Consider the following 26594-nt stretch of genomic DNA (forward strand, 5'->3'; position numbering starts at 1 on the left):
GCCCTCTTCCTTCACATAACCACAGCTTTGGGAGCAATGGGGATGCTGACTGGGTTTAAGAGGGAATCTGGGATGACAGAGCTCTCAGGAAGAGGGGGAGAGGATTTTCGGGAAAGCGGGTGGAAGATCACCGCTCTTTACTTATTATTTAAGCTATAGCAGAGAGCTGGCGATCTGAGCTAATTGGTCCTGAAGCTTTTAAGAGCATAGAAAGTTGGGCTACTCAGAACTGATTTGGGCTGTCTTGGATGTTTGTATCCTTATCTTCTCTCCCCCCCCCCCCCCCCCCCCACCCAGGGTGAATTAGCTTTGGGATGGGTAATTGGCTATTCAGATAGCTCAGGTTGAGGGTTCCCAGGCTGTGCTTGGGCTCCCCAAAAACTGGAAGAGAATCAATTGCTCTGGTGTTCTTGTGGATTTAACCTGGGAAACACTGACTCCTCCAGTAGTAGAGAAACCACAGGGCCGTAGTCATGGGGTTGCTTTGGAGTCGGGGACTGCGGCTGGGGGGCCACCATTTCAGGGTCCTGGCCCTACTCACAAGGGACAGAATTCCCTAATAATTATGGTACTTATTATGGTTAAGGGCTTACTACGTGCGAAGTACTGTTCTAAGCACCGAGGTAGATAAAAGCAAATCAGGTTGGACACAGTCCCTGTCCCTCATGGACCTCACACTCTGAAACCCCATTTTATAGATGAGGTAACTGGGCCCCAGAGAAAGTGAAACGACTTGCCCATAGTCACCCAGCAGACGTGGGGTAGCTGGGATTAGAACCCAGGTCCTTCTGACTCCCGGGCCCGGGTTATATCCACTAAGCCCGGCTGCTTGTCTAAGGGCAAAGACTTACCCTTGCATCTCCTTACCTCTCTCCCCCATCCCTAAAGTGCAGGCCTTTTTGCAGTCCTTGAAAGTCAGTACTCTAGGGCACCAGCACAGGGAGGATTCGAAGAGCAGCTCTAATTGCTCCTCTGGTAGTCTCATACTTGAAACATCTCTCCTCCTTCTGTCCTCATCAACAATAAGATTCATTGAGCACCTGTTGTGTGCAGGGCACAGTCCCAGGAAATTGGGAGCATATAAATAAGATACTCCCAAGAACACTTGGGAGCAGCGTGATATGCTAAAAATAGCGTGGCACTAGGGATCAGGAGGCCTAGGGTCTGGTCCTGGCTGTGCCACTTGTCTGCTGTCTGGCCTTGGGCAAGTCACTTAACCTTTATGAGCCTCAGTTTCCCTATTCAGTCGTATTTATTGAGCACTTACTGCGTGCAAAGCACTGTACAAAGCCCTTAGGAAAGTACAGTGCAACAATAAACAGCGACATCCCCTGCCCACAGCGAGCTCACAGTCTAGAGTCGGGCAGTAAGACATCGGAACAAGTTAAAAAAATGACATGTACTTAAGTGCTTTAGGGGCTGGGAGGGGGAAGAGCAATATAAAATGGGGATAAAATGCTTGCTCTTCCTCCCCTCCCCCCCGTAGACTATGAACCCTGTGTGGGTCAGGAACTGTTTGTGCATGGTAAATAGTAAGTACCTAATAAATACTGTTATTATTATTGTTATGTCATTACTTCAGTTAGTGTTCCTACTCGGTCCTAGGCCAATAGAATGTTAAGCGAAGAAGGGCTAAATGAAGTGAAGTTTTCCATAGGAAATAATGCTAAATGTGTCAGTGCTTCCCAAGATCTAGCAAATCTGACCCAACAATATAAATATATTTTAGAAACAGTGGTAGAGACCCAAAATATATATATATATATATATATATATATAAATATATATATTTAGTTATTTAGCTGCACGGTCAAATGGTGAGTATATACTAACAAATTATTTTGAATTTAACTTTGGTGAGGGTGGGTGTGTATATATAGGAGAAATGGGGAGGATCAACAGCTGTCTTTACGTATTGCTAAATGGAAATGGGCTAGAGTGAAAGGGAGGAGAAAGGAAGTGCCTAAGGAGCACTTTTCAAGTTTTAAAATCCAGGGCTATCTGGAAAGAGTTCCAGTGACAGTACCCTTAGGGACTGATGCAGAATGTGAGTGGACGCAAATCCCCAAATATACAAAGAGACAGAACTACGGAGACTATTGTGTGGAGATACAGAGAGTTTCTTCTCTAGAGAAAAGAAAGCTGGTTTCAATACCGGATTGCGTCTTATGCCTTTGAAGTTTTCCTTTTAGTGTTTGGTGGAGGCTTTTAAAGGGCTGTGTCTGTTGAGTGCTCTGTTCTTGCTTATTGATTTTGCTAATTCCCCAACTTCCATTGGGTTCTTTAGCAAAACTGTGCCTTTTTAAAAAAAAGTATTTGGGCTTCCTGCACCTGGCTTGCCTATGCCCTTTTATCTCCATATTCAGGGTTTCCTCAGGCCTCTCCCAGCAATTGAAACCTCTCTCTCCCCAACCATAAGGATTGGTCTGGTTTAACCGAACCCCTAAACTGTTCCAGGGGTGACAGGAAAGTCTTCCAGGTGGATCGAGCCCTGTGTGGTATGGAACCCGAAGCCAGAGATTCCCGAAGCGGCAGATTATTCTAGACTAAGCTCGTTGTAGGCAGGGAAAATATCTACCAACTCTATTGTACTGTGCTCTTCGAAGCGCTTAGTCCAGTGTTCCGCACGCAGTGAGCGCTCAAGGACCATTGATGATTGTCATCATTCTCTTTAACCCCCAGCGCCGTCAACCCAGGACAGCCAAAGACTAGCTTGCTTTGGGGACCACCCATCCTAATCCATTTTCTTCTTGGGTGAAGCTTTGGAGTCCTGGTGGAGAGCTCGCTTGCTCAACCTCCATACTCAGATATCCTCTCTGCCCCCAGATATCCTCTCCAAAGCAAGTGGAACAAAACCCGATCCTTTTTTCTTTTTTCTTTTGCCCTAGAAACAAGTCATCTGCCTCACTTTCTCATCCCCGTGACTAATACACAACCGTGGCTATTGATTTAGCACTTCAAAAACAGATCCTAAAATTGGAATTTTGAATACTGAGCTTTCTAAATAGAGGCATTCAGAATATAAACACATTGTCATGCTAATTTTGCTGTCCGACCAAAAAGTTTTGAAGTCTTTTTAACACAGCCAGAATTGTTGTGTGTCGGAAATTGTTTTGAGGGCAGAGCAGCAAAGTGTTCTATTTTCCAAAACTTGAAATATTTTTTTGTTGGCAATCCGTTCATTTATGGATCCTCTCTCTAGAAATGGCAGTCCACTATTCCAGATGAAGCACGAAACACTTATAATGTAAACGATTTGTAAATTTGCCCTTTGCGCTGTGCACATTGTAAGCGCTCAATAAATACATCAGATTATTTGTTCAGTACTTACTATGTGCCACACACTGTACTTGGTGCTGGGGAACATACAAGTGAATCAGGTCAGATACGGTCCCTGTCCAACATGAAACTCACAGACAAAATAGGAGGGTGAACAGTGATTTATTCCCCACTTTACAGGTAAGGAAAGTGAGCACAGAGAAGTTAGATGCCTTGCCTGAGGTCACAGAGTAGGCAAGCGGTGGAGGGAGATTAGAATCCAGGCAATTCTGAGTACAAAATAGTGAACCCATAATGCTGTGGCAGAGATTGGGACCCACAGATCTTTTTTAAATTTGAACTATTTTTTGTGGATAATTTTGAAAATATTATTAGGCAAAATAAAGTTATCCTTATTGGTAAATAAGTTTTTCCTTCAGAGTAAGTACTTCCTGGAGGGGAATAAACTCTTTGGCCACCAAGGACCATTGATTGAAAAATATTGTTTTTAAAGGTGAGCATTAGAGACTTTGGGAAAGTTGTTTCGTAATGGTAAAATCAGATCCACCATTTTCCTTCATCCAAACAGATTTCAAGTGTTTTATGGTTTTGCACTGTGTTACCTATTGACAGAGTCGGTCACTCCTGTAAAATTTTCCAAATTTGGACACGGCAGTGTACTCCAGAAAAACGTATTCAGTGTTTTCCTCTTGTTTGCTACCAAACAGACCTGAAGTTCTACCATTCTATCCAGATATTTTGACTTTGAGTCATTCGTGTAAAACCTCATTTGACATCTGAAGGGTTTGAAAACCCTCTGGCAAATTTTAATCCACCTTTTCAATTTGCCGTTTACGCATCTGCAGAGCTCACACACAGTATAAGGAATCCGTGTTCAGGTTTAACGCTCACGGTAATTTTAATCATCACAAGCCTGATTCTGCCCCCCATCTAGCGGGAGAACGTGTCTTCCGGCCATATAGGAGTAATATTTCCTTCCAGCAACTCTTGAAAACATCCAAAAGAAATGCCCCAGAGTGTCCGGCTGGGTAAACCACTGTTATCTTGGGAGTAGGTCATGGGTTCTGTTTTCGGCTCTGCCACTTGTTTGCTGTGTGGCATAGGGCAAGTCACTTCACTTCTCTGTGCCTCGGTTCCCTCATCGGATTTGCTTGTATCCTCCCCAGCACTTAGCTCAGGGCCTGGCACATTGTAAGCGCTTAACAAATACTAATATTATTATTATCTTGTCATTTCTGTGGAGGGATGCCCTCTTTGGGCCTCTGGTTGGAGGTAAAAAAGCATCCCATTATCTCCTGCCCCTACACAGGATCTGGAACTTCAAAGTTCACTGTTCTCTTGTAGAGTTTGTTCTCTGTCAAATGTAGATGTTTAAAAATAGATGAAAATGTTTAAGACCATAGCAGAATATGAAGAATATTAAGGTCATGCTTACATTAATTAGGCAAATAGTGTTGGGTATTTGCAGATATTTAAAAAAAAGTGACATATGGATTGAGCTATTTTCAGGTAGTAGAAGGAGTTTTAAATTTTCTGGTATAATGCTCTTCTGTTGCTTACTTTCAGCAGAAGTGATTTTAGTGGGCGTTTGACTTTTTTTTTCTTTTTCCCAGTGTACTTTTACAGACCAGAGACTAGAATATGGAATTTTAAAGTCATCTCTCAAACATTGCCCGATGACCACCAGAGGAATTTGAGATTTATAGTTTAGGAAGTCATGGGAGGTTTTTCTTATTTGTTTAGATAGTATTTGTTACGCACTTACTCTGAGCCAGGTACGGTCCTAAGCGCTGGGGTAGATACAAGCCAATCAGGTTGGACACAGTCCGTGTTCCCTGTGGGGCTCACGGTCTTAATCCCCACTTTACAGATGAGGTAGCTGAAGCACAGAGAAGTGAAGTGCCTTGCCCGAGGTCACACAGCCGACTTGCGGAGAAGCCAGAGTTAGAGCCCAGATCCTTCGGCCTCTCAGGCCTGTGCTTTATCCACCAGGCCATTTCGAGCAATGAAGTGGGCTAAGCTTGCACAGTCTAAATTAGTTTGCCCTTCCGCTCCACCTACTTCCATGCACGTACATAAGGGGTGCAAGCCTAAAGCAAATTCGAACTTGAGCATACTCTTTCCTCAAGGCTACCATAGTTATGCATTTTGGGAAATAATCGTGGGCTTGATTATGCGACACTAAGTGCAATTTACAGATGGCTTTCAAAAAGAGCTAACTGGCCGGATGTAGACAGTTTCAAATTTCTGCTAACACAGTTCAGTGAACTTTAGACTCAGCCTAAAAAAGTGTGGGAGACAACTTTTCCTAAGAAATCGGCGACTTGGTGTTCCGTCATGACAGATTGCTACCAGCCTGGGAGTCATTAGTGAAATATTGCCGAGTGGGGTAAATTAAGTAGATTCATTCAGTTCATTCAACTGTATTTATTGAGCGCTTACCTTGTGCAGAGTACTGTACTCAGCACTTGGGAGAGTACAATACAATGATAGACACATTCCCTGCCCACAACAAGGTTATAGTCTAGAGGGGGAACAAGAGGATTTCCTCATAGGTTATGTGTCCAGTCTACTGCTTCAATTCCCTCTTCAGTTTTACCCTCTTCAGATACCTTCATGTTTCATGAAGCCTGCTTATTTGATTTTAAATGGGAACCAGAGGAGGAAAAGGTGAGCTTGGAAATGATATTCATGGGAGGGGCTTTCACAGGCCCTGTTTTCTCCGGTAGTTTGGGTGATTTCTGAGTCTCCGGGAAGGAATTCAAATATCTGCAAGAACATTGTATTCTCAGAGAAAATCTGTCCCATGTGTAAATATAATTACAGAGTGGATATGATGAGCTACAAGGGCATGATATTCACAGGGATCCTAGGGGAAATTTGAATATCGAATCATTTTTTAAGGTATTTATTCAGGGCTCACTATGTGTCAAACACTGTTCTAAGAGCTTGGGAAGGTATAAGTTAATTAGGTTGGACACACACTGTCCCACTTGGAGATCTAAGTAGAAAGAAAAACAGGTATCCCTGTTTTAGAGTTAAGGAAACTGAGGCCCAGAGAATAATAATAATAATGTTGGTATTTGTTAAGCACTTACTATGTGCCAAGCACTGTTCTAAGCAATGGGGCAGATGCAAGGTAATCAGCTTGTCCCACCTAGGGCTCACAGTCTTCATCCCCATTTTAGAGATGAGGTCACTGAGGCCCAGAGAAGTTAAGTGACTTGCCCAAGGTCACACAGCAAGCAAGTGGCAAAGTCGGGATTAGAACCCAGGTCCTGCTGCTCATCAGAAGTGAAAAAATCTGAAAGACCGAGTCGAAGAAACAAAATGCAAATTTTACTCTTTAACACATACCATGATTTAATTATTTCCAAAACCCCTTTTCTCTCCACAGCTTTCACAGTGCTCGCCCAAGTAAAAGGTTTCAGATTTTTAAGAAGCATTCAGAAGAATTGAGGTAATTGGGTTGTTTGTTTTTTTAAAAATTTCAAAATAAAAAGAGTAATAATCTGATGTTCACATGTTAATAATTGCATCAGCAGGATTGCTTTTCAGAAATCAGTGGTCCCTTGGTCCCCTCATTTCATGAAAATCTTAGTCCTCTGTAACCATAACCCAGATTGTAAAATGATGATTGAGAGCCTCTGATGGATGCCTCAATCACTCAGTAAGTAAATCAGTATTATCTATTAAGAACCTACTGTGTGCAGAGAATGGTGTAGGCACTTGAGAGAGTACAGTTGTTCGGAAACATGATCTCTACACTCAAGGAAATCGCACAATCTAATGTGGAAGGCGGGCACCAAACCGATTTACACATAGGAGGAAGACGTGGATGTGTAAATGAATTTGTGTCTCAAATAGTAGGGTGTATAAGCTGCTGTGCACAGACGTGTTGTTGGTCGTGGTGAGCAATAATAATGATAATAATTGTGGTAATTAAGCATTTGCTGAGTACTGGGCAGTGTACTAAGTGCTGGGTTGGATACAGCAAATCAGTTTGGACATAGTTCCTGTCCCACATGGGGCTCACAGTCTTAGTCCCCATTCTACAGATGAGAGAACTGAGGCCCAGAGACTGAAGTGACTTGCCCAGGGTCACACAGCAGACGTGAGGCAGAGCTGGGGTTAGAACCCTGGTCCTTCTGTCCGAGCCCCATGCTGTATTCACTAGGCCATGCTGCTTTTCGAGGACACAATGAAGTAGTAGTTAAGGGGGATTTATAACCCAATATATGCCATTAATTTGCTTTAGGGAGGTGAAAGTAGACCAAAAACCCCTTTATACTTTCAGAGCAATCGAATGCATTGAATTACATAAATATTCTCATCCCTAAGTATAGATGTTTGTGGCATCTGGCGTTCCAGTTTGTGCCTCTTTTGGAGGAGAGTTAATTTGCTTTGCTTTGGCCTACCTTTTTCCCCTTAATTTGTGTTAGTATGTAATAATGTTCCGTTCCTAATAATCTTAGAACCTCACAGAACAGATGTTGCTGTTGCCCGGGGCAGTTTGGTTGAGATCATTGTTTCAATATACACGACTGATTGAAAGGCGTTCGTCAAGTGCTAATGTCAGAAATTACACTTCATCCAAGCTTTGTATTTCAGGGATTTTTTTTCCTCATTTATAAACAAAATGTTCTTAGAGAGGCTTCTACATGCTCATGTTAATGAGAAGTGTGACGAGGTTACTTTTGGGACATTACTTGTTCGTCCATCCTTTCTTAAAATTTAAATATAATAATGTTGGTATTTGTTAAGCGCTTTCGTGCAGAGCACTGTTCTAAGCGCTGGGGTAGGTAGAGGGTAATTAGGTTGTCCCACCTGAGGCTCCCAGTCTTCATCCCCATTTTACAGATGAAGTCACTGAGGCACAGAGAAGTGAAGTGACTTGCCCACAGTCACACAGCTGACAAGTGGCAGAGCTGGGATTCGAACCCGTGACCTCTGCTTCTCTATCTGCCCTTGCTAACAGGATTTCACCTGGGGGGACCGACCTCCCCCAGCCTTTGTCCCTTTTGTATCACGTCGCCCCCTCTGCACAGTCGAGTTCTAAACCTGGGCTCTAGCTTGTTGTTAGTATATATTAGTGAACAAAGTCAACAGTGTCTGGGTTGAAGTTCCCAGTATTGGAATAGTCGACACATTTGGGACCATGAAGATTTTACAGTTTAAAAGGGTTTTTATCACACTGGGTCCATGGAAAAAAATGCTCACGTTCCAAATTGAACCATCGAGACCTATACCTAGAGAAGCAGCGTGGCTCAGTGGAAAGAGCCCGGGCTGGGGAGTCAGAGGTCATGGATTCGAATTCCGGCTCTGCCACTCGTCAGCTGTGTGACTGTGGGCAAGTCACTTTTCTGCCTCAGGGACCTCATCTGTAAAATGGTGATTAAGACTGTGAGCCTCAGGTGGGACAACCTAATTACCCTGTATCTACCCAAGTGCTTAGAACAGTGCTCTGCACATAGTAAGCGCTTAACAAATACCAACATTATTATTATTATATTATTATACCCAGTCAGGGGTGCCAGATATTCATTCTGAGCTAGGGGGTGAATTTGGCGATGGGTGGCAGGGTTGTGACTAGAGGAGAAATGAACTGCAGAGGCACATGCGTATATGGCGAAGATTATATACAATATAATATACACACACACACACAGGACCAGGGACATGAAAACTTAAACACACACCCACAGCCAGAGAAGGAATGCATACACACATACACACGTCCTCTAACTCCCAAGCTCGTGCTCTTTCCACTAAGCCACACGCTGACCCTGTGGGCCACACACTGACCTCGTAGAATCGGTGCTCTTGGAATTGGTTTGAGTCTTCGAGTTACGCTCTGATTTTCCGTTTTTATCTTTTAGAGGCATTTCTGCTATGTGCCTTAATTGTGATTTCCTGGCCGATGATTCTGGATTAGATAATCTGGCTAGCCACTTGTGTGAAAAAGATACCCACACTTGCCAAGTGGTGTTAGAGAAGGGTAAGTAAACACTTTTAACTGGTGAACCGTATTCAGCATTTTGACCCGCCATAGTATGAATTGCCTGTTTTAATAGAATTTCAGAGGGCGTGTTAGTTCCGAACCGACTTTAAATCTAAAAATCTTTCTTTTCATTTCAGTTTCCGTATGTACCTCAACTCCCGAAAACCTTTCAGAGTAAGTGTAAAATTATTTAATGCCTTTTAACGGCCAGTGATCCTCAGCACTGTCGTACGATTCATGTATGGAAAAGTATTAGTGTTTCATCATTGTAAAGCTACTTGTTGAAATAGGTTACCCATTTAGGAAACTTGTAATCTGATCCAAGACAGGTTGGAATTTCCTAAATTCAAAGTTCTGAGGTGTGCTCATCCTCTAGTAGGCGGTTACCGTGTTCCCACTCAGAGGCAGTGACTTCCATTTTCCCACTCATTTCACCATAAAAGCGGATTTGATTTTCATTGCACCTAGTCTTCTGTCAGGTCCTCAACAAGTGTTTCATCTAGCTGGCTTTCTCCAGAAACCACTTTGCTTTGCTGTAGTCCTTTCTACCTTTGCCTAAATTTGTGTATGATCTTCTCCCGTCCTTTTAGCGTGTTGGCATTGACGTATGTTTGTGCCAAGAAGTAAAGCTGTTCGTTCCTTTTGGGTCTGTCCCTGTTTCCTCAATCGGTTTTTCTCATTTTTGAATCTCAGTTTGTAGCCAGGTAACTGTCTTTCTTTCCATTCTTTGTCTGTTATTGTGCTGTTTCTCTTATTTTTCAGATGCAGAATCAGCCCAGCGATTTTCAAATATTTCCAGGGCACACCTGGACAGTGTCCCCCTCCGAAGGACACAGCCGGTGCCTGCTCTCCCTTTCCGAGGATCGCGATTAGTCCGCGTGTGGGGTCTGCTCCTGGTTGTCGCCTGAAGCAGTCAGACCTTGGGGAGAATGCCTTGCTACATGGCTGGCCTCCCGTAAGTCTGATGCCGAGAAGGCCCAGAAGGCCCACAGGCACACCAGGCTGAGCAGGTTTTGCCCTTTGGTGCTGTGGCTCTTCATTGGAAGCCAGCTCTGTAGTCCAAATCTGGCCAGGAAGCCCATCGGGCATCTTAGTCTTGACGTAACTTGGGAGTTGGAACCGCAATTGTTTTGGCTGCTGCCTTTTTGAACCCCCCCCCCCCCCTCCGGCCCCCGCTCTCCCCTTCCCCGCCCTGCCTTCCTTCTTCTAGGACTCAGCCTTCCAAATCTGCCAAGTTCAAAGTCCAAGGTGTAGCCCCACAGAGGTTTGTAGAGAAACATTGCCCAAACTCGTCCCGTGGCGTATTGTCTCTGCATCCGCATCCCATGAGAGCATGACCTGTTTTGGCTGCCATGTTTAGTTTGTCGTTCATTCTCACCCGAGGTCTTCGCAGCGTTGCTGGTTTGCGGATTTCTTCCCCTCATTACGTAGCCGTACGTTGTGTTCTTTCTCGCCAGGTTTATCCATTCACATTTTCCCAGACTGCCTCCATTTTTAGTTCTTGTCTAACCCTAACTCTACACATTTCTCTTGGGTCTCTTGTTGAGTCTTTCGTAGACTCTCTCAGTTGAAAAATCATCCTCAAGTACCACACCGCTGCTCCATAACTGTCGGGATATTTTTGGAAATGTGGGGCTTTTTTTTTGTTGTTGTGTTTTTGGTTTTGTTTTTTTCCAGAACCAATAAGTCCTTTGCTATCCACTACCCTTCTCAGGACCTTGACTTGCTTGTCATTGTGTCACTGGATGGTTTTGAGTGCCGACAGATTAGGAGAGATTCAGAAGTCACACATACTCTTGCCAAGCAACTCAAAGTCATCACTTTTGCAACAAGTTCAGTACTTGAACTAAATTCTTAAATAAGCCAATTTTGCAGATTCCTGAAACTATAAATGCTCTAGTCAGCCTTCTGCAGCACGTAATCCTGTTTTTTGTGGTGGAAAAGAGCTCTCAAGCTTGATTTGTTTGTATCCCAAAACCCGTGTGGCTGTTTTTCTTTGTCTGTGTATTTTTTTTTAAATATTAGTATCACTGCTTTCATAAGTCCACAGGCCGGGTCTACTACATGACAGTTTTTCAGACAGTCACCTTAGCAGTACGGTTGTTTGACTGACAAAGCGTTATTTACATTTCCACGGTTTCCCTACCAAAATACCTTTTCAAGCTTTGAATTATAACAGCAGCCCGATTCTAGTCCCTTGGTTGCCAAACTGGCTCGAGGTCATTCGTCTTTTCTTAATGCGGGGATTCCCAGGGAAGCTCTTCGCCTGTGGCTTCTGATCATCAAATCTCTGATTCTGGGACCCAGGAACCCTGCTACTTTGACTACCCTCGACTGCTTACAAAGCACCCACGGAGGGAGGAAAAGAGCCAGTAAACCAGTTCTCTGGGGAAGTAGAACTCACACCCTAAGAGGGCCAAGAGTCTCTGACATCGACCTAAAGCAGATAGGAAGTGAGGATAAACCGGTGGTAAAATGCACACTTCAATTCCTACATTGGCCTTTGGTTTCCACACTTTGGCTTGTTCTGCCAGTCCATCAGAAATATTGATTGAGCACTTATTCTGTGCCAGGCATTGCACTGTAGCTTGCTAGAGTTACCTAACGGGATCCCCGCCTAGGTCAGTGTGGGATTGTTCAAATATTATTCTTGTGGTGTTAGTTCAGCACTTACTTTGTGTCAAGTGCCGTTCATAAGCACTGGGGTAGATGTGGGTTAATCACGGACACAGATCCCCATCACACCTGGGGCTCACAGTGAAGGTTATGCTTAAATTATTTTTAGGAAACTGCCTTGCCAGATTTTTGCTTTTTGGAATGGTTCCCATATGCCTCTTGGTTCTTGTTTTTTTGAAATTTGAGTTAAAATTCCTATTCTTTTTAAACTCAGTTAACTAGAGTTCATTTCATCTGGTCTTCTGCTGCCCAGATCCACTAAAGCGGTCTTAAGTTACTATTATTATGGTATTTAAATGCTTACTAGGTGCCGAGCACTGTTCTAGGCGCTGGGGTAGATACAAGGTAATCAGGTCCCACATGGGGCTCACAGTCTTAATCCCCATTTTACAGATGAGGTAACTGAGGCACAGAGAAGTTAAGCGGCTTGCACAGGGTCACACAGCAGACAAATGGCAGAGCCGGGATCAGAACCCACGTCCTCTGACTCCCAAGCAAAGAAACCCCTACCGTCGACATGGATTCCGTTTCTCATACTTTAGGCCATGAACAGAATTTTAGGAGGTGATATTAAATACTTTTTGGTCAGAATAGCCCTTCTAGAAAGTAAGCCTGCAACCTGTAGTCTCCAAAAGGCCAGATTTTTTCTTTTAAGGATTTTTAGTTTCTGCGTAATTCCTTAACTACCCCCAGAAGGCATTCTCAAAGTGTCCTTCTTTTAGAATTTTGTTGCCACTAAGTCCTTTTACTTTGCTACTGAAGCTTAGGAGCTTAGAATGCTGCTTTGCTAATTTTTTTTCCCCATGAATTCCGTTCTCCTTTAAACAAGCAGATTGATCCCATTCACTTTCTCTGAGTAGGTTTTATTTCTCTCATTCTAAATAATAATAGCTGTTGCTTATCTAATAGAGGAGTCTCTTTGATTCTGTCTATGCTTCTACCAGGTTTCTCTTTGGTCTCGTTAAGGACCTCACTGTAAACGATAATGTGGAAATTAATGGGTTTGTGTGTGTTTTCTCCCACCCCCTTCCGTGGTCTAGCTCTGCGGGACTGGATCCAGTTTCCCAGACCCCAGATTTTGAAAAGGACGTACTAGCACGGGATGGCCAAAAGGTTGAAGGGGGTAGGACCTCTTGGAAGCTCTCGGGGGGTTTCTGGGTTTGCTCACGTGGTCGGATCTTTCTTAGGTTCCCGAAACAGCAGGGAAGGGAAGTCTTCTTAAATGTTCTCCCTGGCCGAGGAGGAGAGAGGAAAATGTCTCCCAAGGCGCGTTCAGTGCTGGCCCGGATGGGCCCCTCAGATTGGCTTCCATGGGACCCGTTGGCTTAGCTCAGCTAGGGCAAAGAGCGGAGCTCTGGCCTATGGGAGATGCCCCATGCCAGCTCCCTGGAATGTTGCCCTCTATTACATCTCTCTCTTTCTTAGACACCATTCCTTTCGCACAAAGCTCTATCGTCGTGGAAATGAATGCATTTGGTTCAAAGCGTTTGGCTTTTTTTTCTTCCTGAAGACAACTGAAAAAATTGAGCAGTTTTTAACTCGGAGATTCACCGTCCTTAAGTGTTCATTCCAGTGAAGCCTTCCCGGGGTTACCGAATCTGATATTCTTCCCCCATCCTTTTAGTATTCATTTATTTCCAGTATTCATCCCTTTAACCACTTCTGATTCATCACTGCATTTGGAGGAAGGGAAAAAATTAGTCTAGTTTTCAGTTTTTTCCTGTATAACTCTGCTTTTCCAACGTCGACCCAACCTGTCAGTCTAACTTGCCACTCCCAACATTGCTAGCTGTCTCTTCTTCCTAGGTCTAATGTAAAGAGGGTTTTAGTGCTTTTAAAACCTGGACTAGATCCCAGAGAGCGCGTGTTCAGCTTCTGGTTTTGACATCTTCCTCTTCTGCTCACGTTAGAGATAATTAGGTCTGAGAAGCCAGTTGCGTTTATCACTTATATCTTGGGCCAGTAACTCCACGTAAATAGGCCATAGAGTGGATTCTGTTGTCATTGCTTTCTAGTAAAACCTCTCTGAGGATTTCCATTAGATCGTCCCAAAACATCGGTTCTTGCCACAGCCTTCAGGAGCATCTATTTTGGGGGAAAAGTAGCTCGTTTTCTAGTCTTCCAAGCTGGTAGTGAAGAGGCAGAGGGAATGGAGGAGGAGGATTGTTTTATGAGGGATTCAGTGCCCCATGAGTTTTCGTGACGCTCCTTGGTATTAGCTTGGGCAAATACTTGTTGCAATTTAATAGCCATCAAAGGAACCAAGTACAAACCCAAATTGGCTTTTTTTCCGGAGGGGGAGCGGGGGGAAAGGGGTGGTATTGTTTAGTCTTCTCCCCAGTAAATATCCATGGGACTCCAGGGATCTATTTCAGCAGGTGTCTGTGGAGAATAGAAGATTACTTTCCAGTAATTCTTGTTCTCTGAAGATATGTTGTTGAAAGAGGTCACCACTCTGGCCCGCTCTTCCCTGTTGTTGGAGCACAGTTTGGCATTTATTGTGTTTTAGAGATTGTGTTACACCACATTTGTAACACATGAAGGAAAGGCAGTTCCTAGTCATTTACAGTCTCTGCAGATGGAAATGAGCCTTGTGCTGCATCGTTGCGGGTAACTAGCTCAGAACTTTGAGCAGAGCAAATTTCAGCCTGTCTCCCACCATGGGATGCCATTTCAACAGGTAGCTTTAGGGAACAAGAATTATAGGTAAACTCTTTTCTCTCCTTATTCAAATCCCACAAACCATTCTTGTTGAGAGTTTTTGTAAGTATTGTTTGGTTCAATTACTAAATGAGTTATCGAGATGATTGTTGTGAAACATTTCCATTTCCATTTCTTTGACTCTTGATCATGATATTGAAATGTTCATAGTTTGGTTCTAGCTGTTTATAGTATCATCATCATCATCATCATCATCGTCTTCATCCTGACAGTAATATGTATTGAGCTCTCACTGCGTGCGAGACCCTGCCTGTCGACTCTCTTGACTTGGAACCAGTTAATGAGTTGTATTCATTAAGCGCCTAATTTGTGCAGAGCACCATATTAAGTAGTAATAATAATGATGGTATTTGTTAAGCGCTTGCTACGTGCCAAGCACTGTTCTAAGCACTGGGATAGATACAAGGCGTTGTCCCACGTGGGCCTCACAGTCTTAATCCCAGTTTTACAAATGAGGGAACTGAGGCCCAGAGAAGTAAAGTCACGCAGCAGGCAAGTGGTGGAGGCGCGACTAGAACCCATGACCTTCTGACTCCCAGGCTTGTGCTCTATCCACTACCCCACACGAGAGTACAATATAATAGTATAAGATGGTAATAATGTGTCGATTGTGGCATAGAACCAGAGCTGGGTCCCAGGCCTCTTTAGTGCTGAAGAATTCCTTGTGACCAGACTAGAAGACTGATTTCTTCAGGACTCCAGTTTCTTCACCAGGAAAATAGGGATTAAAAATACTGGCACGTACAAGTGAGGATTGAGATAGTGCTCATAAAGCACTGCGATCCAAAGATGGAAGGACTGTATGTTGCTCAGACTTAATGCGCTTTCTATACGTTACATTTAATATTTGTAGATTACTGATCTGAGAATGTTTTGATCCTAGGAAGTAAAGAAAATGCTGAGGTATCCCTTTGGAGTGATAATGTAAAGAGGGTGTGCGTGGGAAGGGTGGGGGAAAAAGAGTCTTCGGAAGAAGTTGGAGCAATGCCAAAGCTTGTCAATATTTCTGGTTCTTTTATGAAGGGGAGGTGGCTTTCTCCACCAGCCTGCCAGATGAACCTTCAACTCTGAAGGTTCCATATCGATAGAGCAGCCCGCGAGCGGATGTTAGTGGGAGAGAGGGTGAGACAACCCATCCTGCTCTCTTTCGTTCCTGACCTCTTTTTGTATGATGGAAGGCGTCCGTGAACGGGGACCAAATGACCACTGCAGATTTTGGCTACTCGGAAGTTAGTGGGGCTGTTTTAGCCTTGTTGAGGCAGGAAACACATGATCTAGAATGATCATTTTTCGGATGGTATTCCTCGACTCCCAGCTCCTCCGTTATGATCTCCATGGTGTCCTCGGCGGACGTGGTTGGAATACTGTTAACTGAATTTAAGAGAAGAATTAGCATTTATGTTTAAGCTTAAACCCAGTTTAGCCATGGGTAATAATACTAACTGTGGAATTTGTTTGGCGCTTACTGTGTGCCAGGCACTGTACTGGGCTGCCAGGCGCTGGGGTGGATACAAGCAAATCAAGTTGGACACTGACCCTGTCTCATGTGGGGCTCACAGTCTCAACCCCCATTTTACAGATTAGGTAACTGAAGCACAAAGAAGTAAAGTGACCATGGCCCCACAGCGGCCAGGATTAGAACCCATGACCTTCTGACTCCCAGGCCCGTGCTTTATCCGCCGTGCCACATAGTATGTGTCTTTGCCCATTCTCACGGACTTAAATAGGCAAACATTTCACCCTCGAAGAAATGCTTAAGGAAACGCTTATCAGCACAATAGATGAGGTTAGAAAAATGCTTTTGAAAACCATATTAGTAGGCCCTACCTACCCCTCATTTTCCAAATTTTGCTTTTTGATGTCATATAATGGGTTCTCCCCGTTCCACCAACTGCCTTTTCAGTGTATTTCTCCAAATGGTGTCTTTGGTCTACAAATTACTGTTAAAAAAATCTGCTTTGAATAGTCCACACTGAAATCACTTGAAGCTACACTGAGCACATGAGATCCGTTACTTCATCTTTGCTATTGCTGCTGTGATTAAATGCTTCAGATAATTTCAAATCCCTGACCCCAAAATGGCCAAAGTTCCATTTATTGGAAGCAACCTGTGCAGTAGTTTTACTCTATTAATATTTTCGTTTATTTAATTAGTTGTTAGTTGTCGGGCCCAGTATAGCAGTGGGGCTACAAGAAGGAATGTGCTCTTAGTCCTCTCTTTAATATATTTGCCATATTTTGGGTCATAAATCAGACCGTAATAACGAAAATAAACGTAAATGGTTCTGCACCGCACCGTAAAGGTCATTACTAATACTCGAGGAAAGCTATATCATTAATAGACATAATCTTTGAAATGTGTCCACAGAGAGCACATAAAGATTATTGAAGAGGTGTTTGCCTGCACCACTTTGCATTGACTAGCCAGCCACGAGGAGAGCAGTTAGGACGGCTAGCGTATCAATCCTGACGCTAGTGGTCGGTCTCTTTTTCCCATTGAAATTTAAATCAATAGAGCCGGTGCTTATGTTAAATATATCGCAGGAGCAGCCATTAAACCCTCCCGAGGCTATGAATCATTTAATTCTTGATTAATAACATTTCAGATCAGGTGTGGTAGATATAATATCCTACTTGAGCACGTTAAAATTGACTTCAGGGCAACAGCCGCCAAGGAGATACAACGAAGAGATTTCTAAAACGAAGGCCTATGACAAGTTAGATTTTATACGTTGTTTTTTTTTCTCGGCAGCAACATTTTCTCATACAGCGCAGGGAAATCAATCATGGTGATGTTTGTGATAAGCTGTTTAATTAATGTGCTTTCAGAAGTCAATAAATTTAAATAATTTATAGCAAATCCAATGTTGTAGGCTGGGCTTGGTAAAGGTTTAGGGAGCGCTGAATACCCTTCAAAAGTTAGAGGTCATTTTCACTATTTTACAGTATTCCAAATAACTTCACCTAATCATGTGAACCTGCATGGTGCTAGGTTATTTAAGTCAAGTAAAGAATAAATTACTCCTGTATTTAGTGTATTCTGGTCATTCAGACATACTCAATGAACCCTTACTGTGTGCAATACACTCTACTAAACACTTGGGAGAGTACAATATGACAACAGACGCATTCCCTTCCCATTATAGCATTCCTAGATTAAGCCTTAATTTAATAGTGTGTGGACTGATTCTTTTTGGGGAGATGCTTGACAAAAATGAGTTTTTGTCAACTAAAATGCATAGCAAGCATTGGCTGGTCAAAATTAATGAAAACTTATTTGTCTCTGAAATGTTAATATTTTCGAGTACAGGAAAAACATGAGTAAGTTTGTTAACCTTTTACTTAGGGCACTTAATGAATTATGTATGGATCTAAATTTGATTTGATTTAAATAACCAACATTTTAGTCGTGGAAAGGTAGTCTTTTCTAATTACTGATAACAAGAGGCTGTAGCATATTGAATATCAATTTTTCTTTCACCAGGTTAAAGAATGAAATCACCGGTACAGAACAAGAATCTCAGCCTGAGGTAATATTTTAATTTTGGATCAAAAGGCTCCTTGTGTATTTAACTATGTGAAATGCTTAGTGTGAAGTATTTTCCGTTGAGTAGAAACAGACTATTTGAAATAGCTCAAACATTTATTGTGAAAGACATCATTTCCATAACTTTTCCATCGGCTTTTCATATCTTCTCAGTTACATGTTTGGGGTGATTTGTCTGGCAAAGTTGCTTCACCTTATGTATTCTCCAAACTTGTTCTCGTCCCCAAGCTTTTTCCTTCATTCGGTCGTATTTATTGAGCGCTTACTGCGTGCAAAGCACTGTACTAAGAGCTTGGGAGAGTACACTACAACAACAACCAGATATGGTCCCTGTCCCTAACGAGTGGTGCTCCTTCAGCCTGTTGTTTAGAATTGATGCTGCATTATTCCAGGATCCCATATTGAATGTTCAGCCAGGATTTCTAAGTTGCTTGTCAGGGTCCGTCCCTTGATTGATTTGTTCATCTAATTCCAAATCCTATCTTATTTGTATTATGCAAGCCTCCAATTCAATGATGTGTTTATTTGCAGTTAGAATTTTTTTTCACATTTGTGAAGAGGTGTAGGCAGAGAAGTGACTGAATGAGTGATCAGGGAACAGCTTCTTATGTAAAAGTTGTCACCTTTAAAAAAAAAAATAAGAACATCTTTAACAAGATTCCTTATAGAATTCTGAAGATTTTCCCAATGCCTGTTTTCCAGCTTTTCATTGTCTGCCTTTTCTTTTCCAAACAACTGAATGGAAATCTGATATCCATGATTTTCCCTCTAACCCAAAGATGTTACTGTGTAAAATTGCTCCTGAGATGACTGGTAGATGGAGAATTAGGAATACGTGGCATTTTGAGTTGTGTTGTAAAATAGTCATCTTGTCTTAGATGTAAAGGAAAAATGTCATTAATCGTTACAGAAAAATTCAAGACCTAATACGTCTGATGGAAAAACAGGAACATCAGCTTCTGAAAGGTAAATATAAGGAACAGCTGTATCTCTTGAAATTAAGGATGCAGAAGAACACTTGGGCCGGGTTATTTTGCAGGTATTTGGTGGGGGAACGTTTACAAAATATTTCCACACTATTGCAATCTTTCAGTGTGGAATTTGATTTTTGAATGCTAACTTTATTCAGCCTACTCGGATCTTTGTTGTTATGTTTCATTTAATCAATCTGTGGTATTAATTGAGTACTCACTCTATGCCCGGCATTAGGCTAAGCACATAGGAAAGTACATCAAAAAGAACACCCTGCTCCTATTCCTGAGGATTTACAATCTAATGATTTTGTCAGTCGACTCGCAGTTTTATCACCAGTGCCATTTTCCAAATTGAGAAAGAAAATGAGACTTCAATTCATTATTTATTACTTTGAAGGTCCCACAATGCCAGGGAAAAGCGTATTTTAACAGCATCTGTGTTTATTGCACACCAGTGAAATTCTGTTGTAAGTTGTGTTTTTTTAAAAAATTGTTGTTACTCTCGAGTGTTTAATTTTTTTCTGAAGCAGTAAGTGTACTTATCTCAAAGCTTTATCCTCTGAAACCAAAATAACCTTAAATTTAAGATGACTTTCCCGGTTATTCTCATCCTTGCCCTCCTCAGAAGGGAAGGGAAAAGCAACTGCCCTCTCGGTTCACGTTTCCGCACACCACTGTGGGTCTGTCTCTTCTCTTCTATCGCCCAACGGCACTGCGGCGGTCTTCCGTCTCGTCACAGTTCCTTCTTCGTTTCCTCTGCCACTCCACATCCTCTTTAAAGGGAGCTTAGGGCCCGAGACGTACGGAGACTAGGAGAGAAAGAGGCTGAACCTCCCTAGCCTCAGAGTTAAGAGCCTAGACTCTGACCAGCTGGCACTGCAGATACAGACTTTGCCCTTAGTCCACCCAGAGAAAGAGCCTGCGTGGGTGGCCAAGTGCTCCGCCAGGCTACGGGACTTCGCACCCTCAAATATCTTGCACTTGCGATGACCCTGGTTTAGTGTGCCTCTTCAAGAGCAGGCACTTTTAAAAAATGAAATCTAAAAATAGCCTGGTTCTTATTCCTTCCTAGCCTACCCCTGTCTCTCTTTCTTTTCTTCTCCCACCCCCTCCACCCCCCCCCCCCAAAAGAAACCGAAACAAAACAAAAACCCAACAAAAATCAAAGCTCTGATGGCTTTAAAAGCCCACATCTTGGTTCCAGAGCAGTGCGACGTCTGGAATTTGCCGTTCTGGATTCCAGCCATTCACATGCCGTTTCTTCAGGATAAAAGTCCCAGCTCAAGAGCTCATGATTTCTCAAGCAGGTATTTAAAAACCTCTGCTGTAAAGCACTTCTCAGACAAGTAGACTGTTTCCAAATACATTTTTGTTTTAAAAGCCAACTATGTCGTGAGGGACTTCTCATCCCCCTTGTTTTTTCATAGACACGCACCTAAGTGATAGGGCAGCCCAGCTCTTTCACATCCATCTTCCCGTTCTAAAAATAGCGGAATTTGTTAAGCTCTTACCAGGTGCCGAGCATTGTGCTAAACCCTGGGGTTGAAGCAATAATTTTTTTTCTGTCTGTGATCCGAAAGAGTTACAAGGATGCCAGACGGGCGAGAGTTTTACTTTTTCAGGTGATTCTGGGAAAGAGAAATCAGATCTTTCCCAAGAAATTGCAAACCACAGAGAATGAAGATACCTACCCGATGGCGGGGTGATTGTTGCTATCCTTGTGCCTGAATGGAAATCAGATTTATCCCGTTAGCTGATTTACAAGGCAAGGGGAAAGGAGATCGGGGAAATAGAGGCTAGCGCTTTATTCTTTCTGCTTTTGGACACATTAACTGATTGTTTCCCAAAGGTAACCGTGGTTACTCTCGATGGTGAGTAAACTGGAACACTTAGCCCATTTTTTGATGTTGCAGTGTGACAGTAGGGTCTGAGGCAATTATCTTCACCCTGCAATTGCAGAGTCACATTTCAAGCAGAGCTGTCAAAACCGTAACCACAGGAGAGTTTTTCTGATTGCTTTACTCACTAATAGGGCAGAAGAATCACGGATGCTCTATTTATTTGTTCCACAAGCCAAGAGGGGTGGGTGGGCAGAGGCGAGAAGTGTGCCTCTTCCCTCCCGACTCCTACCAGGACCGTGGCAGAAGACAGTCGCAGGGCTTCACCACATAACTGGGTTTTTATGATGGCTTTTATGGGTTTACTAGAACATCGGTAGCTAAGTCTTAAAATGAGTCGGTCACATTGCCCACCTGTCAGCAGAACACTGGACCGTTTCATTCATTCAGTTGTATTAATTGGGCACGAACTGTGTGCAGAGCACTCTCCCAAGCACTTGGGAGAGTACAATACAACACTAAACAGTCACACTGTCTGTCCACCATGAGTTTACATTCTGGGGGGCGGAGACAGACATCAATACAAATAAATGAAATTACAGATATGTGCATAATCCTTTCTAGGAGTCTCAACTCTCTTCTTCCCCCCCAACACACACACACTCCCCCCCAACTGGTTCCTGTATTACCATTATAATTTTTATGGTATTTCTGTTTTCCCGAAGCTCTTTCACCTCGGCCATCTCATTTTAAGCTCCCAACATCCCAGCGAGGTAGGGAGAGGTAGGTGTAATTCCCATTTAACAGATGAGGAAACTGAGGCCCAGAGAGGTTAAGCTGCTCGCCCCGAAGTCCCACCGTAGGCCCGTCACAGAACCGGAACTAGATGAGAATCGAGACCTCCTGGTTTTCCACTAGACCCCACTGCCGAGTTGAGCATTAGATCTCGTACACCATTGATGACCCCTGGTCAGAAATAAGATGGGAAACGAATCTCACACTTGCATATGTATTTTTTTTTTAAATAAATGAGCAGCCTATTTTTATGGGCACATGACCGTTGTCTTTTCTCCACGAACACCGTAATCTCTTGAAGATGGTGTCTTTGTTTTGCCAAGTGAAAGGTAAAGAATAATAATAATAATGTGACCTTATTTTTCAGCAAAGCAGAAAGTGAGTCTTCAGGGGAAGCGAAAAGCGAATGCATTGGAAAACCGGTGCAAGTCTCACTGTCAGTGAAGAACGAGGAAAGAAGAGCAGCTTCAGATACGAAAGGAAGCTCTGCTCTAGAAAGCCAGGACAAGGGCAGTAAGCTCTGCCTCTGTTTTGATTTGGGTCCCAACGATAATCAAGCAGTAAAGAAGGAACCACGGAACTGCACCTGTGGTGAGAGCGAATTGCAGACATACCAAAGCGGAGAGACTACGAACCCAAACGACCCGACGAAAGAGTCCAGTTTTGGTGAAGCGAGGCCTTCTGGGAGGAACACTAAGGAGTTAAAACTGACAATGAGTGACGTGAGCTTTGAGCAGTTTCTGAGAAAAGGAGACGAGCCAGATTCGCTGAGTTCTGACATCAGCGAGCAAGGCAGCATTCTTTTGGAGCCTCTGACTCCCTCTGAGGTGCTGGAACACGAAGCCACCGAGATTCTCCAGAAGGGCGCCCTGGCAAAGAAAGCCGGCCTGGTTGCCGAACAGACAGACGACATTCCAAGAGGAGGCAGTCCCGGCCCCACAAAGGCAGCTGTAAAGCAGACAGAGGAGAAGGAAGCGAGTTGAAACTGTGTCCGTGTTTTCCCTCAGTTATGGCTCAAGTGAGAACCACCACCATTTCAGACCCACTCCTGGTGGGTCGGCTCAACGGTACTTTGGCAGAGCACTGGAACGAAAAGGCGGGAGAAGAGGCGTTGGGCATCTACTACGTTCGTACGACCTAGGTTATTGAAGTAATGAATTTTACAGACAGTAACACAGCGGGGCAACATCTGTAGTCCAGATGGAGGGATGATGGCGTGTTCGGTCGAAGGCTCCATTTTGAAATGGCAGAGTTCCGTTCCGCCCGTCACTGTTTCCGGGAGAAGGTAGTCTGGTTGTCGAGAAGGAATTGGGGAAATTGTCGGCGTTCTCCACGATGGGAACGATTTGCAGCCTCAAGTAATTCCCGAAAGGAAATACTGGTCTTCGTTCCGGTCGTTGGTTCCCCCCTGCAACGCCCCGTTTTTAAGGATTTAAGGGAGGGCAAGAGAGTGTTGGTTTGAAACTGCGATGGCTGGAGTCAGAAGGTTTTACTCAAAAGTGTAACGCTGAGGAGGCTGGTAAGGCCCAGGGATATATTGAACCAGTGGCGGTTTGGAAAAATGTTAACTTGTTTAGGATTTGAAGCCACATTCCTGTCTGTCAGAAGCATGTAAGTGAATAATGTAAATCTCTGCACCTCTGTCCAGGTGTTAGCCTGCCAGGCTGTAAGCTTACCTTAATTAAACTTTCAGTGAAAGTGAAATACTTACGATATGTATATACATATATATGTGTATATATATATATATATTTTGTGGTTTTTGTTGGTGTGCAAGCTGTGCAGATACCTGGCATTCTGGTCGCATAAAAGTCGGGTTTCAACGCTCGAAGTAATGTAGCTGTTAGGCCTCGTTTTAACGATCTTTGTTAGCGATAGACCCATAAAAGCGGTCTCTAAGTCAAGCCAAAGGACAATTTAATTTAGGAACTGTAAAGCAGTGAGCGAGAAACGTGTTCTGGCATGTATTTTTGCCATTTGGAAACTACTCGTAACTATTAAAGACTTAAGGGCATCTAAATCAGCATGGCGGGGCCTTTTTTCCTTAGGAAGAGAAGCTCTGTTTACAGGCGAGATGAAAAACACACAGTGCACACTCAATAAGTGTTAACAGTGCCGGCAGGAGAGCACACCCCTAGGCTAGGAAAAGATCAGTGGAGAGAGAAGGCTTTTAAAGTGCCACCTTGCCCGTCACCACCTAACAGCTGTTCAGAAACCCCCAACTTTGGTGTCTGTAGCCAGCTTTCCTGCGGAGTCGGATTTATTTTTTTTTCCTCCCCCATTCCTCTCCCCCCCACCCCCACCCCCACCGGCTCACAGGCAGGCTCAGATCTTAAAGTTGTCTGTCTCCGAATCTTTTTTTTTTTTCCCTTTTTGTAGATCACAAGCACGACAGAGGTGAATAAATCAAATTCAGACAGTGCCTAATTTACCAACAGGAAGAGGCTGTTGAAATGAATTTGGGGTCAGGGAGCCTATGCCTTGAGCAACTAGAATAGGATTGCATAATATGATTAACAGTCGTTTGCTATGAAATACTAACAGACTTCATTGAAAATGCTGCAGTTTTATTCCCTTGAAATGTGCTTTGGATTTCAACATTTAGTTTTGATGAATGTTAAATGTTTTGAACAGGTATTGAAACCCTGCTGTAAATAATAGTTTTTGAGTAAATATTTGCAACAAAAAGCTGTCCTGGTGGATAATTTTATTTTTCAGATCATTGCCTGGATGTGAACGAGCAGATCTGTGTTGGAGGTGTCGGTAATGGAAGGGTTTGGGTTGAAGAAATTTGATCTCATCTTTTCACCGAGCGGCTATGTTTCTGTCTGTATTCCTTCATGTTGGATGATGGAAGATTTATTTTAAATTAGCATCCCGTGGGTTGGATAGACTTGTTAGTGTTTATCTCTTTACTGAGGGAGGATTTTCGACTCCTTAACCCAAGTCACGAAACAGTGCGCTTGCCTTATAAATCCTTATCTCACTTGAAGAGATAACTTTAAAATCGGAGCGTTCCGCTGTCGGCTCAGCCGCGTTCGGCGGTTAAATGAGCAAATACTGATATAATGCAGATTATTTTTAATCCCAGCCTTGCAAGATGGGTTCAGAAAACTTATCGGTCCACAAGAATTCCTACCGGCTTGCAAAATTCTTACTAGCTTCAGTCACAGGATAGAAACCCGGTCAGCATCCCCCGTCCCCGTTCTGCCCAAACGAGATCCTACCCCCCAAGAATTGGGGGGAACCCACACGACCTCCCTCCGCTTCGCCAAAGTTGCATTGGGAAACCCCATCTCTTGACGCTGCAGGTCGCCGGCGAGGGTCTCCACTTCCCCCTCCCCCAGGAAGAAGGAATTCCCAATCCGGCCTCTATCCGCGGCTCTCTGCCCACCCTCCTCGCTGGAGAGTTAAGGCCTAGTTACAGAGCAGGCAACAGCTTTTCTGAGCCCTTTCTCCCTCCCCCGGGACTTGAGAGCATCTCCTCGTTATCAATCTCTGACTGTCACTTAGGGATGCTGGAGCGGTGATTTGATGACCTGAAATGGCAACATCAGTATGAGGAAGGGATATTCCATCCGCCGCGTTTATTTTCGGTTCCGTCTAATGTCTTCCGAACGCCCAGCCGTTGGGTTCGTATTCTTTCGAGGCCATTTAGGTTTGTGTAATTTGGGAAACATGTCATCTTTATGATTTGCTTAAACATTAGACATGATTAAAATCTGTCCGGTTGATTTCCCTAGGTCACCTCCTCTAAAAGAGGACACGGCAGTTGTGTTGGGGGGAAATTGCAGTTTTGTGCTTGGGTGTGTACCTGCTAAGAGCTTTGTGTCTACTTTCTTTGCTAGATTGCTGCTCCCCGTGAAAACTAAGTACTGTTGTAGGGAGGGATTATTTTAGCTAAGGGAATAAAACATCAATATAGTTCATTTCCAAGCACAAGAGGGAAGAGGTAAACTTCAACTTCAGAAATTTGAGGCCCTCCTGATAAAATGCAGAAGTATGGATGTCTGGTCATTGTTAGCCAGCAATTTAAAGCAGCATATGGAAAGATATCGATTCTCCAGTGGAAATGTAATTACGGTAGGGATTTCAATCAGGGAAATCATTCGTACGTTTGAAGTAAAGTTAGTTTAGGGGAAGATGCCTGAATATACGTTCTAAAGAAACAAAATGCCTGTAGGTAGTGAAAATACTTGCAGGTAGTGAATGTGCGCGTGTGTTTGTCCGTCTTATTTGAAAACGACTGGTGACGGTCTGCCCCGGAGTGTGGCGATGAGAGACCAACAGATTCGTATACACACAAAAGACTGTTCCTTGTTGAGCAGTTGGATTGCTTGCTCTCAGCAGCTAAAGCTGTTTGGGCTTTTGCCTCTTGGTCTCGTGATCCTCTAGAAGGTTCAGCTCAAAGATCTCTGAAGCCCAACCTCTGTATGTCCGAGCGGGAATTTTTTCCACCTCTGGTGGTTTTAAGTCGAGTTTGAGCGGAACTATCGAGGTAAATGGATGTGTGTGCTCTCGAATATGCTGTTACTGTAGAAACTCGCTTTCAAATAGACTTTATCTTTTACCAGAAACTGTCCAAGGCTGGCGTGGATGAGCGGCATCCACAGATGCACCAAAGTTCACACTTTAGTGACTTTTTGTCAGCCTTTTTTTTAAAAAAAAAATTGTATTCATTAAGCCCTTAGTGTGTGCCAGGCACTACATTTACTTAGCACTGGGGTTAGGTACAAGCTAATCGGGGGCGGGAGGAATGGGGG

The 26594-nt window shown here is 43.5% G+C and overlaps 1 protein-coding gene across 4 annotated transcripts in view; it reads left to right on the forward strand.

Moving 5' to 3' along the window:
- Positions 1-24519, forward strand: part of ZNF280D (zinc finger protein 280D) — a 64487-nt gene extending 39968 nt beyond the window's left edge. For all 4 annotated transcript variants that reach the window (XM_029070262.1, XM_029070264.2, XM_029070265.2 and 1 more), the window contains 6 exons: positions 6677-6739; positions 9159-9277; positions 9418-9454; positions 18162-18207; positions 19135-19190; positions 22199-24519. In XM_029070262.1, coding sequence (XP_028926095.1) covers positions 6677-6739; positions 9159-9277; positions 9418-9454; positions 18162-18207; positions 19135-19190; positions 22199-22814 — 937 coding nt within the window. In that variant the 3' untranslated portion in view covers positions 22815-24519. The remainder of the gene's footprint in view (positions 1-6676; positions 6740-9158; positions 9278-9417; positions 9455-18161; positions 18208-19134; positions 19191-22198) is intronic.
- The last annotated feature ends 2075 nt before the right edge of the window (positions 24520-26594 follow it).

The sequence above is a fragment of the Ornithorhynchus anatinus genome, chromosome 8, assembly GCF_004115215.2.
Source record: "Ornithorhynchus anatinus isolate Pmale09 chromosome 8, mOrnAna1.pri.v4, whole genome shotgun sequence".
NCBI lineage: Eukaryota > Metazoa > Chordata > Mammalia > Monotremata > Ornithorhynchidae > Ornithorhynchus > Ornithorhynchus anatinus.